Below are 17,705 nucleotides of genomic sequence, written 5' to 3'. Positions count from 1 at the left end.
CTCTCAAGGTACAACCTGCTCCCGCCCCGGGGCTGACATTCCCTTCAGCAGTGTGTGTGGAAAAGACAAAGGACACACGTGTCCATAGCAGAGCTCTTCATCGTAGGGGCCGAGGGACACGAGGCAGTAGAGAAGCAGGAGCAGGGGCCGGGCAAACAACCCATCTGTCCCCCATCCCAGTGAGGCTCTCCCCACCGGCCACTGCTGTTGAAATGATGCCTAATTCAGAGGCAAAGCTCCAAAGTTGACACAGCTGGGGTCCAGGCAGGCTGGAAGAAAATCCACCATGTGCTCTGGGTTCCTGTCTCGTTTTCTTTGTTTTGTTTTGTTTGTTTTGAATTCCTTCCTTTAAAAAAATGTAGCTCATGGACAACAGAGGAAGGAGACAACATAAAAGTTTATATGGAAAAAAAAAAACCCTCGCCTTTCAGATCTGGTCCTCATAAAACCAGATCCAGTGTGAGGGGGCCACAGCGGCCCTGGTGCTTTTCACAGCTGCCTTCACAGATTTTCACATTAGTTTACAGCCCTGGGGTTCGCTGAGACGCTACCGGGGGCACATCCGAGCATCTTGCTGGCCGTCCTACTTGTGCTCATTCAACCCTCCTCAAAATCAAAATTATCTTTTTTTTTTAATCAACCCTATCTCATCATTGCTCCATTAAACTTGCAACAGACTTCCATCCTCTAAGGCCACTTGCCAAAGTGATTTGACTTTAAGCTGTCCTTTGGCAAAGTCGGGGGTGGACGTCTCCAGTCAAATAAGCTTAGGAGACGCCACATGCGAGACTTTTCTGGGAGGTTCCCAATTATGTTTGCATATTACCAGCGATGAGAACTCCTACAGTTACCCGATTTTCTCCCACCTAGCTGGAATTTCTGTCTTCCACGAGACTTCCTGCCAGCATGGCGTCCTGAGAAGCAGTCACTGGGAAGGACTGCCCTAAATCCTGCTCACAGATGTGACGGCCACATACTGCCCACCCAGGAGCGTGCTTCGGGGGCTCTGTGAACCCAAACGCAAGGCCCAATGTCCATTCCTGCAATGCATCATCTTGTTACATGCAGCCCCACCCACCCAGCCTGTCGAGGTCTTTTTTTGGACCCTGATTCTTAGAACCATATTTGTCTTGGACGCACATCTCTCTAGCAGATGTTTCCACGAGCACACGCACGTCTGCAGGAAAATGGCAGCCCGCGGACGACGCCAACTGCAGGCCAGCTGGACCCTCCAAGCGCTGCCCCTGCTGGAGGCCATGCTTGGGCAAGTTCCTTCCGAGGCATCAGCGATGAGTTTTATGTGGTTTCCAAGGAGATTCGTTCGCTTGAGGTTGTTTTTCCATCGAATGGCCCCAAAGTGCAAAGTGGTTGCTGGGAAGTTGAATTATGACCTAACACCAGTAGCAGCTGCTGGTAACTAGGGGGACAGGGGTGGGGGGCTGGGGTCTGGGAGTTGGGGGCTCATTAACACTCACTTCTTAAATTAGCAAATCCTTCAAGCACAAGTTTAAATATAGCAACCTAATGGTTTCTAAAATTAGCAGTCGTTGCTCTCCATAAATATTTAGACAACCAATAAACTTCTGGTCCACTTCCCTAGACTAATGGGGTCAGCAGGCTTAGCTTTTATGCCACATTCTTTAGGCTCAGTGGGCTTAATGATTGACCTTGACAAGCAAGAGCTGTGAGGGGGCCTCAGAAGGCCCTGGCCAGGGACAGACAGCGGGCCGCCAGGCTGGAGGTGGCCTTCAGGCGTTACTGAAAGGATCTCAGAGGCCACCTGGAGAAATCCTCAGCTCCAGGCTCCCTGGAGGAACCGACCGTCCTGGTTTGCCTGGGACTGTCCCAATTTCAGCACTGAAAGTCCCTCACTCAGGCCACCTGAACCACTGTAAAAGGACATCTTCGGGGGGGAGAGTCAACTTCCCCAGGATACACCGAGGACACCACCCCTAGGCCCTCACGCTAACTTCAGTCCTACTGTGTTCGGAAAGGAAGGATTAAACCGGGGAAAATACTAGCCAGGCCAGAAAAAAAGAAACTTCACCCCTGCACCCAGTTTCCCCACGTGGAAAACAGGGGAGGTAACAGCTGCTGCTTCACTGGGTAGCTGTGGGGAATAAACTGGGAGGCACGTGTGAGCGCTCAGCCTAGGGCCGAACATCATTCAGGCCCAGTAAACTGGCGCTTTCGGTGTCAGCTCTGCTCGGGTGCCCAGTGCATCCAGGAGGTGGGCGGCGGCAGCTCTGGTGCCGCACATCAGAGCAGCCCGCTCTGTGGGCCCTGCCGCCTGCCCGGCGGTGACCACAGGACAGTTGCCCCTCCCTGGGCAGCAGGGACTGTGGGGTCTCCCCGCGCTACCCCGCCCCGCAAGCCCAGCACCTGCACTGACTGCTTGCTGAATGGAGGGAAGAAGGCTTCCTAAGGAAAGACAGCTTCGCGAGACGCACGTGGCCGATCCGCTGGAGGTGTGAGCGAAGAACACAGGTTCCTGAGCAAACGGTCATTCTTAGCGTCAGCAACACCCCCGAGCTCGTCCCCACCCCAGACCCCTGATGTCCTGTCCAGCACCACGCTGTCTCACCGGTATCTCATCTGTCTGTTAAGCCGGACAGATCTAAAGATGGTCTCCAGTGCCTCCAGTGGAAGCATCACCCGTTACTCACCAAATCCCTCAAAGTGATTTAGTGGGAGATTTCTTTACAGCGGACCCAGGATTAAAGCCAAGAGGGCCTGGGGCACCCCAAAAACCGCTCGCAGGAGAATCTGCATTGGGCGACGCCCTCCCGGCCCACTGTGGCTACCTGCAGCCCTTCCTGTGCTTAACTGCAGAGAAGGAAGGAAGAAGCGGGTTTTGCCTTGCGAACGCTCACCAGTTTAGGTCGCTGAAGTGACTTGGCACCAGCAAAGAAGCTTCCCTTTTCCTCCCTTCAGAATCAGAAGACACTCTGGGGCCATGAAGTCCAGCTCCCTTGTTTTTTTTTTTTTGGCAGTACACTGGCCTCTCACTGCTGCGGCCTCTCCCATTGCGGAGCACAGGCTCCGGACGCGCAGGCTCAGCGGCCATGGCTCACGGGCCCAGCCGCTCCGCGGCATGTGGGATCTTCCCGGACCGGGGCATGAACCCATGTCCCCTGCATCGGCAGGCGGACTCTCAACCACTGCGCCACCAGGGAAGCCCCCAGCTCCCTTGTTTTGAAGACAGAGAGGCCCCGAGTCACGCAGAGGGTGGGATTCTCTTCTTCTGCCCCTTACTCTGCTCCCAGCAGCAGAGAGGAGCTAGTGGTGTCCACTCAGGCAGTTCTGGTCTCCCCCCTTTTTCCCTTCCTTCCTCTCCCCCTTCCATCCTCCTTTCCTCCCTCCCCCACTCCCCGACTCTCTCCTTTCTCCCTCCCAATATTTCCTGAGTATCCCCGATACACCTGGCACTACACACCACATACGTGCTGGGTCCTTTTCCCCAAGAAGTGTTTGAGATTTTGCCATGGTTACAATGTTCAGTAGCAGCCTGTCTTGTAATAAGCCCACCCCTCTTCAGAGTGGTGTGAGAGGAGGTACCTGGCCCGCAGGGGAGGGTCACTGGTTCGTGGTCCTGGCTGCAGCACCTAAGGAGTTGATGACCTTGGTCATTCCTCTCCCCTGGCGTCAGTGGATAATCTCTAAGGTCACATCTGGGATTCTGGAAGGCAGCGTCTGACCCGCCTATGGTGCCAAACCCCTCCTATGAGCACATAGGGAAGTCTCCCACTTTCAGAAAATGTTTCATCCTGACAGGCAGTCTAAGCTATCTTCTAAGTCATAAGCAGCACACGCCTTAACACTTGCCAGTCCATTTGTTGATTTAACAACCTTAGTGATTACTGATCAAACAGAATGAAGTGAGACTCAAATGCAGCAGAGTCTGAGGGTAGACACAAGACAAAACTTCCCACGTGGGGTTGGTAAGTACTGGGAGAAGTGGGGTCTCTGGAGTGTCCTTCCCTGGGGTCCTGGGAAAGCACAGCCCAGCCAGATGTCGGCTGTCACCCCTTCTAGCTCTGGCCTTCCAGGGGAAGCGTCTTAGGCGAGCCGCTCGTTCGTTCACCCAATCAGGTCTCAGAAACTATTTTTAAAAACATGTTAATCGTGGTACCAACTGCCTATGGAAATCGCCGTTTCGGTGGCAGAAATAAATGCATCGAGATAATCGTTAACCCGTTTCCTCTCCCCCCGCCCCGCCTCCCGGCTTCATTAGGACTCCTGCGGGCGCCTGAGCGAGCGGCAACCGCCAGCAAGGTCATGGCCAGCGCAGCCGTGCAGCTCATGGGCTTCCTGCTCAGCTTCCTGGGCATGGTGGGCACACTCATCACCACCATCCTGCCGCACTGGCGCCGGACGGCGCACGTGGGCACCAACATCCTGACGGCCGTGTCCTACCTGAAGGGGCTGTGGATGGAGTGCGTGTGGCACAGCACGGGCATCTACCAGTGCCAGATCTACCGCTCGCTGCTGGCGCTGCCCCGCGACCTGCAGGCGTCCCGCGCGCTCATGGTCATCTCCTGCCTGCTGTCGGGCGTGGCCTGCGCCTGCGCCGTGGTCGGCATGAAGTGCACGCGCTGCGCCAAGGGCACCCCCGCCAAGACCACGTTCGCCGTGCTGGGCGGCGTGTTCTTCATCCTGGCCGGCCTGCTCTGCATGGTGGCTGTCTCCTGGACCACCAACGACGTGGTGCAGAACTTCTACAACCCGCTGCTGCCCAGCGGCATGAAGTTCGAGATCGGGCAGGCCCTGTACCTCGGCTTCATCTCCTCGTCCCTGTCGCTCATCGGCGGCACGCTGCTCTGCCTGGCCTGCCAGGACGAGGCGCCCTCCAGGCCCTACCAGGCTCAGCCCCGGGCCGGCACGGCCACCGCGCCCTCCTACCGGCCCCCCGACGCCTACAAGGACAATCGGGCCCCCTCGGCCACCTCGGCCTCGCACAACGGGTACAGGCTGAACGACTATGTGTGAGTCCCCACGGCCTGTCCCTCCCCAGGCCCCCAAGAGGCGCCGGGACCCAGGCTGCCGACCGCTTCAAGGTCCGGGCACCGAGTTTACTTCTGGGCTGCTTTGGTGTCCAAAGGAATAATGTGAACCTGAGGAAATGGGCTTAGGATGCAGGGAAGGCGGGGAAAGAAGTTGAGGAGAAAAGCTCTACATACCAAAGACTAAAAAAAAAAAAATCCTTCCTGTTTTTGTATTTATTATATGTATTTCTGTGGTGATTTAATGACGGCTGAATAAAAAGCGACTTGGGAGTTTGGTCAGTGGGGTTTGTTTGCAAGCCAGGAATAAACCTTTTGGATGAGGTTGTCTCTGAAACTGACCATATCCGTGTCTGTTTCCAGACCCTTCTTCTTGTCTGCTAAGATGCTGGTAACCATAGTCAGCACACCTCCGGGCTCCGCCCACACAGGACAGGAAAATCAGAGGAGGGCTGGGCCGACGTTCATCCAGAAGATGCTGGAGCAATGTCACCAAAAACTGTCGCCCTATCCTGGCTGCATCTCAGAGGCGAGGCAGGGAGTACAGGGCTTCCTTGAAAAGAGGATAATTGCCACATGCTGCAGAAGAAGGACAATGTCATTTTCTACCGGTGAGCAGTCGGCCCCCACTAGCAAGGCAGCAAAAGTCAGAAGGAAAAAAAAGGCAAAGTGAAACACGCCTGTTCGCTTGGCTCTCCAGGCATTGACAAGAGGCCCCGTTAGGAAGGCTGCTCACCCCAAGCACAGAATGTCACTGGCTTCTTTTCTGGGAATAGAAGTATGACGGCAGCTGACATCAGAGCAGGTACAAGGGCTGCTCACTGCTCCTTTAGCTGGAAAGAACTGCTGCGAGGGCCAGGTGAGGCCTGACCTCTTTAAGGACACGGATGTTGCTTTCGGGGCTGTGATCTAAATCACACACACACACACACACACACACACACACACACACACACACACACACACGCTGCTCCCCCGTTAGCCCAGGGACTCTGCTCCTGCCTCTGCCCCAGCCTCAGGCTGTGAACACGGAAGGAAATAACCCTGCCGTGTGGAAGGGCTGAGTCTGAGGTCTGTTACCTGAAGCCCCACCATTCTCAAGGGGTCTTAGAATAGGGCCACCAAGGGCTCCATCTGTCACTGTCTGCAGGGAAGCGAGCCACAGAGGGTTAGCCACACGTGGCTGGGCTTACTGGCGTGGCGTGGCCCGGTGAGACTCTGGCCCCGGGATCAGGGAGATGGAAGGGGAGGCTCCCGGGCAAGGATTAGGAGGTCAGACGGGCCTCAGCCCTGCAACTCTGGATCCAGCAAGGCTGGAAGTTGCTTGATCTCCCCTGACTTCATGTCCTCCTGACTGGGTCCTCCGGGACACCGAGATGGTGACAAGAAGCCCAGCTGCCACGTGCTTGCCACGTAGGCAGAGGCTCTCACCAGTAATGTGCGTACACCCCACGATCCTCTTCTGATTCCTTTAAGCCTCACCAGTTACACCTAATAAACTGCACCATTGATGAGATCTAGCAACAGGAGAATCTTCTAGCAACATTGAAAAGTCAGGGTTTAAGGAACAATCCTACACATACATATTTCTTTTCTATTTTGTTCTGACCTCTAGACCCCAAGCAACAGGGGCCGCTTCTGTTTGGAAGGAGGGGGTACCACACGTTTTAGCCTCTGTCTAGCCCCGCAGAAGCTAAGAGGGCTGGGATATGCCATCCTATTTAGGTCAGGGATTTAGATCAGAAAGGTCATCATTTATTTATGATGAGACAAGCAATTTTAACCTACTCTTTAAATTATAAAAACAAATCTGAACCTATAAAGAAGAGAAACAAAATCTTCTTAAAACGAAATGATATTCTGTCAGTCCTTACTTGATGGTCACAATCTAGATGTGTTTAGTGAAGTTATCCTAGTTAATAGACCGATTACAAATTTAAAGATAAAATAGCTTTTTAAAATTCGAAGTAGAGTTGATTTACAATACTTTATTAGTTTCAGGTGTCTAGCAAAGTGATTCAGTTATATTTTTTTCAGATTATTTTCCATTATGGGTTATTATAAGATATTGAACATAGTTCCCTGTGCTATACAGTAAATCCTTGTTGCTTATCTGTTTTTTGTATTGTAGTTTGTATCTGTTAACCCCAAACTCCTAATTTGTCTCCCCCTTCCCTTTGATAACCATAAGTTTGTTTTCTGTGTCTGTGAGTCTGTTTTGTATATAGATTTGTTTGTATTATTTTTTTAGATTCCACATATAAGTGACATTGTATAATATTTGTCTTTGTCTGACTTACTTCACTTAGTATGATAATCTCCGTGTTGCTGCAAATGGCAATATTTCTTTCTAAAATAGCTCTTATCGAACTCTTTCTCTGAATTCTGTCACTACTAAAGTAAAGTATGTTCCTGTCTCCTACTCAGGTGAAAGACTAATAATAATAGTGATTACAATTTATTAAGCACTTACTATGTTCCAGGAATACCTTTTACTTACTATTTGGTCCAAAGAGATACATCAGAACCCAATGAGATAAATACTCATTTTAACCCCATTTTACAAAGGAGGAAATCAAAGTGCATAGAGATTAAATTATTTGCCCAGGGTCACAGAGCCAGTGAGCAAAAGACCCAGGATTTGAACCCAGACAGGTAAGCAGGGAGGAAATACATTCACCCAAGTAGAAGCATGACCTATAAGCTAATTAATTTCATGTCCAGACTATTTCCAAATAATTAAGTGAATTGTTTCATGACCATATTTAGTTCTTTCTAGAACCATCACTCCACAAAGCTTCTGTTAACTGGGTTCTGGCTGGATTAGAGGAAATGTGATATCAGACCCATAGGTCCAAGTTTGAATCCCCATAGAAAGCAGGAAGTGACACACAGGAAGTGACACACGGATGGCTCTGACCTACAGCTGGCCCACCAACTGTAGGAAGTAGATTCCAAATAAGACCTTCATTCCCTCCTTCAAGATACAGGGTGTAAGAACGCTGTTCCCAGTTTCCTCTGGCTCTTTTGCTCTCATTCACCCCTAAGACAAGAGCTCAGGTCCTGTGATCCCCTTCTTCATCACATTACAATCACCAGGGCCATCAGGTAGATGCCTGCCTCTGCCCATCTCTTTGGGACTAGGCAGTCATAACCAAGGCTGCTTTGAACAAAGTATGGTCTCCTTTCGAGGACAACATGTAACCCCAAATTTCAAAATAAAAAGGAAACATGAGTAAGATTCTGATGTTTTCCAGGAAACTGTTGTCATGAATGTAATTTACAATATGACCCTCAGGGGATAAAGAATGCTGTATGTCTTTGCTTCCCTAAATCAAATTTGGCTCTGATCCAGAGGTCTAAAGCCAGCCACATTTCCTTGTTCCCTCCCAGCATTTAGGAGGGCTCAGGGCCCCAGCGCGAATGGAGGCCCTGGACTTGGGGAAGGGGTGAGGCCCAGCCTTTAGGCCTTGGGGTCGCTCTGGTTACCTGCTGACTGCCAGGTGCTGGTTCCTTCACAGCCTGGGGCCCCTGATGCTGCTCCCAGGCCACAGCCCATCCACCCTCACAGTCACCCATGTCACGCCCCAGCCCCTCCCAGGCCGTGTGTGCGAATGGGCACTGGAATCTTCTACCCTGAGGAACCCTTAGTCCCAGGCTCAGTCTCTGGGAAGCCACTTCCTGAAACGGATCTACGCCTCTCCTATACTCAAAGCACCAGAACGTCCCCCTTCTTGGACAAGACACCCTAATTGCTTTCCTGGGTTAAGTCTTTTGCTCTGAAATCCCCCAGAGAATCCTACTTTCGTAGCAGTCACTGTTGCCCTAAGTGGAAATAATTTGAAAACTACGGCACATTCACCATTTGTATAATAGTCCATTACTTGATAGTTATAAACCAAAGATGGGGCCAGGATCTGCACCCTCAATGCCCGGCCCCAAAGCCCCACAGCATTGCCACATGCCTCCCTGCGTCTCCCTGCCGTGGACCCTCTGTGCTCGTTTGCTTCCAGGTAGAGGGAACAGCGTAGATGGTGACAGTCGGGCATGAGACGGAGATCTGGACTAAGAGGCAGCCGTGGAGGTGGGAAGAGGTTGGGACATGCCTGAAGGTAGAGTTGATCAAATTGACCGATGGCTTGGTTGTGGGGTGTGAAAAGAAAGAGGCTTAAATATTGATGCCAAGATTTGGGACTGGATCAACTGGAAGAATGGGTTCACCGTCTTCTGAAAGAAGGAGATTCTGGAAAGAAAGTGTCCTGGTAAGGTAGATTTGTTTGTTTTCCATGTGTTTCGTCTGAGCCGCCTCAAGTGGAGATGGCGATCGGGGCCCTTAGATGTGTGAAGCTGGAGTTGAGGGACAGATTAATGTGGGAGCCTCAGCCCAGGACACAGTTGGCCATGCAGCTCGAAAGGGTCTCGGGGGACATGAACACAGATAAGCCAAGGGCTGCTGAGGGTTTCACATTCGAGGCTGGGAGGACGGGGGCGTCCAGCAAGGCAACCAGAAGAGGAACACCCCGTGAGCAAGGAGGACCAAACTGGGAGGTTCTGGAAGCCGAGGAGAAGGGAGCGGTGTTCAGTCACCTCTTTCTACCTTCACAGTAACTTAGGCAGTGTAAGCAGCTGCATTGAACAGATGAGGAAATGGGGCTTCGGAAAGAAAGGCACTGGCTGAGGACTGCTCCGTGGAAGGAGTAGACTGCTGGGCAGGGAAACTTACACACATTAGAAAATTCTATTTCCAGTCTGTAAGGCCGCAATAACCCTTACAGAAAAACATGCATGTTCCCGCTCTTTCTGCATAAATATTAAGACAACCCTAGTTACAGATTTCTCCTTGGATAATAGAACAGGGTCTTCTCGCGGAGGTTAATCCTATGCACCCCTAGAGAGGTGTGGTGATTATGGACTCACCTCAGATTAATACTTTTCATATAAAGGGAAAAAGGTAAATATGGAAGATTTCAAGAGGAAACCATTATATTGAAATGTGTTATCGAAATATTTCAAAACGATGGCATAGTAATATTTGTACTCCTTTACTAATGCACAAAATGACATTATCCAGCAGGGGAAGTCTAATAAATACTACAATTTCAAAGCAATAATAAGCATAAAGGATATTTTAAGAAATTTGCAACAATTGTAATTTGATGTGAAAATATCTGTAATTTTCAAAGTTACAAGGGTTGAAATACCAAAAAAAAAGTAAAGCGATTTGCTCAGGTGACTTGAAGACACTTAAAGCCCCCTGAGGATGAGAAGACATTCATGCGACCAGAAGTTCAATTTTCCTTCTGCATGTAAGCGAGAGTTCATTAAAATAATCCCTAATTGCTCCCCGGGGACCCAGAGGGTGTTAAGTGTGCACATCTGGGGTGGGGACTGCAGGACAGCAGAGTGAAACTGAGCCCCATTCCTGAAGACAGCAGAAGCCTGGGTCCTCCATTAATTCTCAGAACACCCCTTCCTCTATGTGGCCAACGAACACAGTGATAAACCTGGAACTTCTGTCATTTGCGCAGGGAGCGCCATCTCAGTGCCCTGAGGGGATGAATTGCGCCTCTCCTGTCAAAACCCAGAATGCAACCGAGTAAATTTGAAAGATCTAATCGGTTTTATTAGGCGATTCATGAGTTAGGCAGCATCCCAGCTAGCAACTAGAAGCACGCTCAGAGGGATTGTACATAATGGAAGGCTTTTATAGGAAGAAGGATGGAGTGAGGGAGCTATTAGCAAGAGAAAAGAAAGGATTCTTTTTAAGTCAGTATATCTTTGGGGGGGGGCGATGACAAGGGTTTGTGGGTTTTTTATTTTTATTGGAGTATAGTTGCTTTACAATGTTGTGTTAGTTTCTACCGTACAGCAAAGTGAATCAGCTATACATATACATATATCCCCTCTGTTTTTGGATTTCCTTCCCATTTAGGTCACCACAGAGCATTGGATGACAAGGGTTTGATCACACAGATTGCCTCTTCGTCCTCTGGGGAGGGTTGGAGGGGAATGAAGAGGACCCACGTGATGGTGCTGACCAGCTTTGGTGTCATGGGCTTTTTTAGCACAAGTGATGCTATCTGGGGCCTGTGGCTTTCCTTTTAACACCCCAAAGGCACTGTTCCCATCAGTGATAAACCGATCGGGGAGCTCCTCCCGGTGGCCGGAGAAACACCAGGCACCTGATACCCAAGTCGTGGGTTTCAGGCCAGGGACCACTGGCTGCGGTCTGCTTGGTCCTCTCACAGGAGGGATGGAGAGGCAGCTTGCTAAACCAAAGTAGGCCGACAGCAAAGGCAAACCCATCCCTCGTTTCTTATTCAGGAAACGTCCATTTCAGACAAATGAGATTCGAGCTGTCAATGCTCTGAAGCTGAACAGTCAGTGTGGGGAGAGGGGGCAGCAAGATGAGGATGTCCCGGTGGCAGGGGCTGGAGTGGGGGACAAGTGAGGGAAACAGGTTTAACTAAGACTTCGAGGATTAAAAGGAAAAGCCACCTCGCTTCTGCTATAGTACCCTCACTCCCACCCAAGAGACACAGGAGTGTGTGTGTGTGTGTGTGTGTGTGTGTGTGTGTGTGTGTGTGTGGTGTGTCTGAGTCTGTGAGAGAGAGAGAGAGAGAGAGAGATTGAAATCTGAGGTCCTGTAATATTTGAAGCCTTTTCTTGAATCAAAAAGCACAAAGCCATTTTCTGGGCAAGTACCCAAAGAAAAACACAGAAATTTCATTCTAGTAAATTATTTTAAAGTACCACCAACTGGCTTTCACAGGTGTGTGTGGCGGGGGAAAGGCATTAGCAAACAGCCCATTTCCTGCCTGAGAAAGGCCAGTGGAGGTCACCCCGTCAATCAGGGAGGACCCAGCCCCTGGGGGCGGATCACCTGGGATGATGATTGCACCTCTTGCTGTGCCAGCTTTGCCCCAGGAAAGCTCAGCACAACATACTCCTTAATTCTTTTCTCCTGAGGGACTTTCTATTCAAAAGCTCGCCACCCTCCCATCCCTGCTGAGTGAATGATTGACAGGCTCGTGCTTTCCATCCCACCAGGGCTCCTGCAGCTTGGGGGAGGTCTGAGGTTGTTTTAGTCAGCCCAGGCATTTTTCCAAAATAAAGCATTTGCATAGGTTTCCTATCCAGCATAATAAACAGCAAGAAGCCAGGAAGTCACTGGAGAGTTTTGGTCTAGTGGCTTCACCAGGTGTCTGGAGAAGCTGGCACCTGCCTTGGGGAAGAGCTCATTGTGACCTTGCTGAACATGGGCAGCGGGGTCCCGGGACAGTGAAGAGGTTGTGGGAAGGGAGAGACCCAGTGAGGCACTTGGGAGTCCTTGAGCCCCGCCCTCTGCCCAGACAACCCTCTCAGCAGGAGGGATGGTCTCTTTTCCATCCATAGCTCCATAGATTTTTCTGCTATGAAATCCATCATTCACCTTTGTGGGCATTATGAATTGCTCTCTAATACCCAAGCGTAAGAATAATACCTGCCTTTGCTTTTTTAAAAAATCAAATCTGGTTCTGTTTCAACCACCATGAGATACCGCTACCTGTGAACACCTAAAAGTTAAAGGATTGACGATATCAAGTGTGACGGTGGTGGTGGACACAGCTGAGAATACAGGTGGAGAGTCTACAGTTAAGAAGAAGGGCCCCAGGGGTTTGAGCGCAGGGCCCGACGGTCCGGAAAGCTGGAACTGAGGGTGGGGAACACGTCGGATTCAGAGCTCAGCAGGAAGTGGGACCGGTGCTTGCCAGATGCCGTCGGGAAGATAGGTACTGGTTTTGGCTTAGGACTTGTTTTCTCACCTTCTTTAAAAGAAGAATGTGGCCATTAGCCTTTGGTTCTGGAATGGGGTTGGGAAAGGCCTGCTCCAACTGTCAGCATGATTTTCAGGCTATATATATATATATATATATATATATATATATATATGTATATATATATATATATGCTTTTTTTTTTGGTCAGTTGAACACATTTTAATACGTTTAAGTGGCATTTTAACCTCTTTTATTTTTAATTTATTTTTTTATACAGCAGGTTCTTATTAGGCATCCATTTTAAACACCTCAGTGTATACATGTCAATCCCAATCTCCCAATTCATCCCACCACCACCACCCCCTGCTGCTGCAGGTTCCATATTTTCTACATGGAAAATATGTCAAAGAGCAGCAGCAGTGACTTAACATCTGAGAACATCCCAGTGGGAGGGAAAGAGAAATCACGTTTATTCCTCAGGAATACTGAAGCGCCCTGGAGTAAGCTGACACTCTTTTGGAACAATGTTATCAGTAATGCTTTAAACTCCAGCACACTGTTTATGTATTTGAAACCAAGTCTGTTTCTTGTTTTGTATTTTCTCTCTGGAAATTGCAAGGAGGTGGTCTTAAAAGAAACAAATTAAACAAAAATAGGCCAAAAAAAAAAAAAAAAGAAAAAATGATGGACCTGACCTAGGGCAGACCCTAGGGATATTCAACATGAAGGCCGACAAAGAGCAGAAGACGAGGAAGAGGAGAGTGGAGGTGAAAATGCAAGGGGGTTACTTGTTTATTGACTCCCCCCAGCCCTACCACACACATACAGAAGGTTCTCCTCAAGCAACTGAACAAACTGTCTGGGGAGAGAATGATTACCTGGGAAGAGGCAGGTCGTGTAGGTGTCAGCTTCTACTTCAGGCATTTGAGAAGTCCTTGGGATAAAACCAGCTTCCTACGCCGTCCGTCTGGGTAAAGGGAAGCTTTCCTCTCGATAAACCCTGCTTATGTAAGTAGCACTTCCTGCCAGTTTCTGTATTGCCTTACACTTCAGAGAAGCACCAGACATTTGAGGAAAGCCTGCAGCATGAAAGAGAGAGAAAAGATAAGGAGAAAAAACTGACACCCGAGGAAACTGATAGTTCAGGGAAGAGAAGAGAAGGTTTTAAAATCTGTATTCTCTATTCTCAGAGAACTCAGGATCTTATTTCATCCATCACAACAGAATGCCCTGAGAAAGATGAGAAAATGGAAAAGGCTCTCAAGTTAAAATTCTTCTAATATTACATTTTTACATTTAAATAGAGGGATTGGAACATATCATAGAGAAAATGTTCCAGAGTGCAGCAAAGATTAAAATACAAATAAAAGGGCACCATGAACTAGAAAACATCGTATAAAATGTATGAAAGACACAAAACATCATTGTAGGAGGTCAAACATCTGACAAATAGGAGTTCCTGAAAACAGTAAAGAAAATGGATGAGTGGGAAACAATGATGAAAAAAATTTCCTGGAACTGAGGGAGACATGCATTTCCAAATTTGAAAGGGCTTAACAAGTGTCCCACAGAATGAATAAATGAAAATGTACACTATTAAATGAGATACATCCCCATGAAATTTCAGAACATCAAAGTAAAAGAAGCAAAGACCTTAAAAAAAAATTCCCAGAGAGAAAACACAATCCAGATCATATAGAAAGGATAACTGGCTCCTTCTCATCCAAAGCAGCCCTATATCCTTGTTAGTCTCTGTCTCAGCACACTGCAAACTCCTCTCATAGGCCTCCTCAGAATGTGTGACCGTTTTCTTAATTTGCACATGCATTTTTTCTTGACTCCTCTGTTAGATTCCAGGTCCTTCAGGACAGAGATTTTTGCCCATCTCATTCACTGTCATGTGTGTGAGACCTGGCACAGCCCTAGGCTGAAAATATGTCTGTGTTTTAATTGGAGGGGAGCAGGGAAGGCAGGAGGCATGAGTCTCTCCCTGGAAAGTCAGCAAACCAGCATTGATTCATACTACCATGTAAATGACTGCTACCTCAGCAACTTCAAGTACCTGAGTGTGGAGGGAACAGGGCACCAAGAGTTACTTGGGTCCTACACCACTTGGTAGCCTACCCAACTGAAGAACATTCTTGGGAGAGGCCTCAGCCCAGAAGCTGTCTTTGGAGCTTGAGTTAAATTCAGTCTCTTGTCTGCCCTTCCATGTTGGCCAGGCTACATTGGCATAGCAATCCTCCTCTTTTATGTGCTTTTTCCATTCCAGCCATCTACTTTTTCCACTCCTGAAATACGACACTGCAAAGCCAAAGCGGTGCATGAGAGCTCAGGTCTTACAGGATTAAGAAACTCTACCAGCAAACACCTTAGAGTCCATGGGCTCTATGAGAGCATTTCAAGTAGGTGAGACTGGATAACTGAGAAAGTGTGAAATGATGGATGGGAATCTTACAGGAAGCCACAGAAAATTGTAACCAACACATTTTGAAGAGAAGAGAATCCTTCTAATTAAAATGTAATAATGACCCAGCAATTTCACTCCTAGGTATATACCCCAAAATAACTGAAAATAGATACTCAAAAAAAAAAAAAGAAAACAGATAAACAAATCTTTGTACATGAATGTTCATAGCAGCATTACTCACAGTGGCCAAAATGTGGAAACAATCCAAATGTCCATTAACAGATGAATAGATAAACAAAATATGGTATGTTTGTACAGTGGAGTATTACTCAGACACAAAAAGGAATAAGGTAGGAATACATGCTTCAATGTGGTTGAACCTCAAAGAAAACATGCTAAGTAAAAGAAGCCAGACACAAAAGGTCACATATTGTATGATTGCATTTAAATGAAATTGCATGATGTCTTCAAGATTCATCCACATTGGGCATGTATCAGCACTTCATTCCTTTTTATGGCCAAATAATATTCCATTGTATAGATAGACCACATGTGCTGTGTGTGTCCCCTGCTGGACCAGCCCACTCAGATTGGAGGTTCCCAGGGATTGTGGGGGAGAAGAACAGGGAGTCACTGCTTAGAATGTTCTACCATCGCAGATCAGCATCAAGGCTTAAAGAAAAGGCTCTCAACTAAAACAGCATCAAGCTTTTTCACAGCTCTGGACTTCTTTATCTGCTGTTCCTTCTACCTGGAACGCTCTCTCCCTAAATCTTCAAATGGCTTATTCCTTTCCTTCATTCATGCTCCTTCTCAAATGTCAGCTCCTCAAAGATGCCCTCCTTTCCTCACTAGGAAGATCTGGAAGCTGCAGACAAGTGGCAACTGTTGGATAAAATAAGTGCTAATAGAAGAAAAATCTTACAAACCAGCCTACGAGGCATCACTCCAACTCAACTTCTCAGACCAATGCAGAAGAGCAAACTGAAATCCAAGGGTAACCCCACATGCACAGAGCAAGAGAAGACATCGACCCAGCTTCCAGTAGAGTCAACAAGTTCAGAGAGAAACCACAGGGCCAGAGTTTCCAGAATGCAGCTGTGCATAACCTTGGTCCTCCTTCCAAATCCTCAAGCAGCTGAAGATCTAAACAGAGAATAGAAATTATTAGCATCTCACATTCCAAAATAAATGCTAAAGGGAAAGTTCAAATAGCGCTCAGGAACACAGGAAAGAGAAATTCCACCAATATTATTTCTGAACAATCAAGATAATAAGCATCTCCAAAAATTTAGTCATGCCTCTTTGCAATCTATCCCTCTCTCCACCCTCATCCCCAAGTAACTACTCCATGGTTCCCTTTATAGAAAATTCTAGGCCGATCTTAATGTTCTCACCACACACACAAAAAAATACAATTATGTGATATGACCGAGGTGTTAGCTAGAGCGATGGTGGTAATCATATTGCAATATATAAATGTATCAAATCAAATCAACATGTATACCTTAAACTTATACAGTGTTGTATGTTATACATATACACTGTATATGTAGTTATATGGTATACATATACATTGTATATTGTTATACATATACAATGTTATATGAAAATACAAACAGGGATAATTATACTTTGTCACTCCTTATCATCAAGCCTTCATGTCCTTTTCTTGCTTTATTGCAATGTGTGTAACCTCCAGAACAATGTTGAATAGAATTGTTGAAAGTGAGAATCTTTGCTTTATTCCCAATCTCAGAGAAATCAGCTTTCACCATTTGATATGATGTTAGCTTCAGTCAAGTATATTTTAGAGAAGACTATATGAATGATATAATTCATGAATTCTTGACCATTTGATAACATATTTCTGTTGCCTTGTCATAACAATGATAACTTGACTGGGTATGGAAAATTGGGTCATACACAACCCCTCAAACAAAACACTCATTAGACAGTGCTCCAGTTTCTTCTTTCATTTAAAATTGCTAAGGAGAAATCTGAAGTTAGACTAATTTTCTTTTAGTATATAACTTTATTTTCCCCATATTTCCTTTAACCTTGCCCTTTCAATAATTTCACTCAGACTTTACAGTTCTTTATTATTTTTGTCCCAAATAATGAAGGACACTATTGATGTTCAAATGTATGTTTTCCTTCATTTCAGGAAATTCTGGGTTTTATTATACCTTTTAGTTTTTTATCTACTCATTTTGTTCTACTATATTTTTTAGGTCTACAAAATTAACTGTATATTGGATATTTGGGTTGTCAGTCCTCCGTATTGAGCATTGCTTTTTTTCAGATGGAAAGGGCTGTCATCTTGATCACACACAGTGTGTGTGTGTACATAGACTGATCTTGTATACTTTATATATGTGCAGTTTGGTGTACTTCAATTATACCTCAATAAAATTGCAAAAAAATTTACTTGAAAATGTAATCTGAGAGTTAAAATAAAAATAAATAACTCAGAAGTGGGGAAGTCATAGGATGAAATATCAGCTTTGAGTCTTGAATCTATTAAACATA

The 17,705-nt window shown here is 47.2% G+C and overlaps 1 protein-coding gene across 1 annotated transcript; it reads left to right on the top strand.

Annotated features, from left to right (window-relative positions):
- Positions 1–4,164: 4,164 nt before the first annotated feature.
- On the top strand, positions 4,165–5,075 carry CLDN14 (claudin 14). The gene has a single exon (XM_004264549.3). It carries the CDS (start codon positions 4,279–4,281, stop codon positions 4,987–4,989), a length of 711 nt encoding a protein of 236 aa, XP_004264597.1. The 5' UTR covers positions 4,165–4,278; the 3' UTR covers positions 4,990–5,075.
- The last annotated feature ends 12,630 nt before the right edge of the window (positions 5,076–17,705 follow it).

Source organism: Orcinus orca, chromosome 5 (genome assembly GCF_937001465.1).
Source record: "Orcinus orca chromosome 5, mOrcOrc1.1, whole genome shotgun sequence".
Classification (NCBI taxonomy): domain Eukaryota; kingdom Metazoa; phylum Chordata; class Mammalia; order Artiodactyla; family Delphinidae; genus Orcinus; species Orcinus orca.
This window is presented reverse-complemented; position numbering and strand designations above follow the sequence as displayed.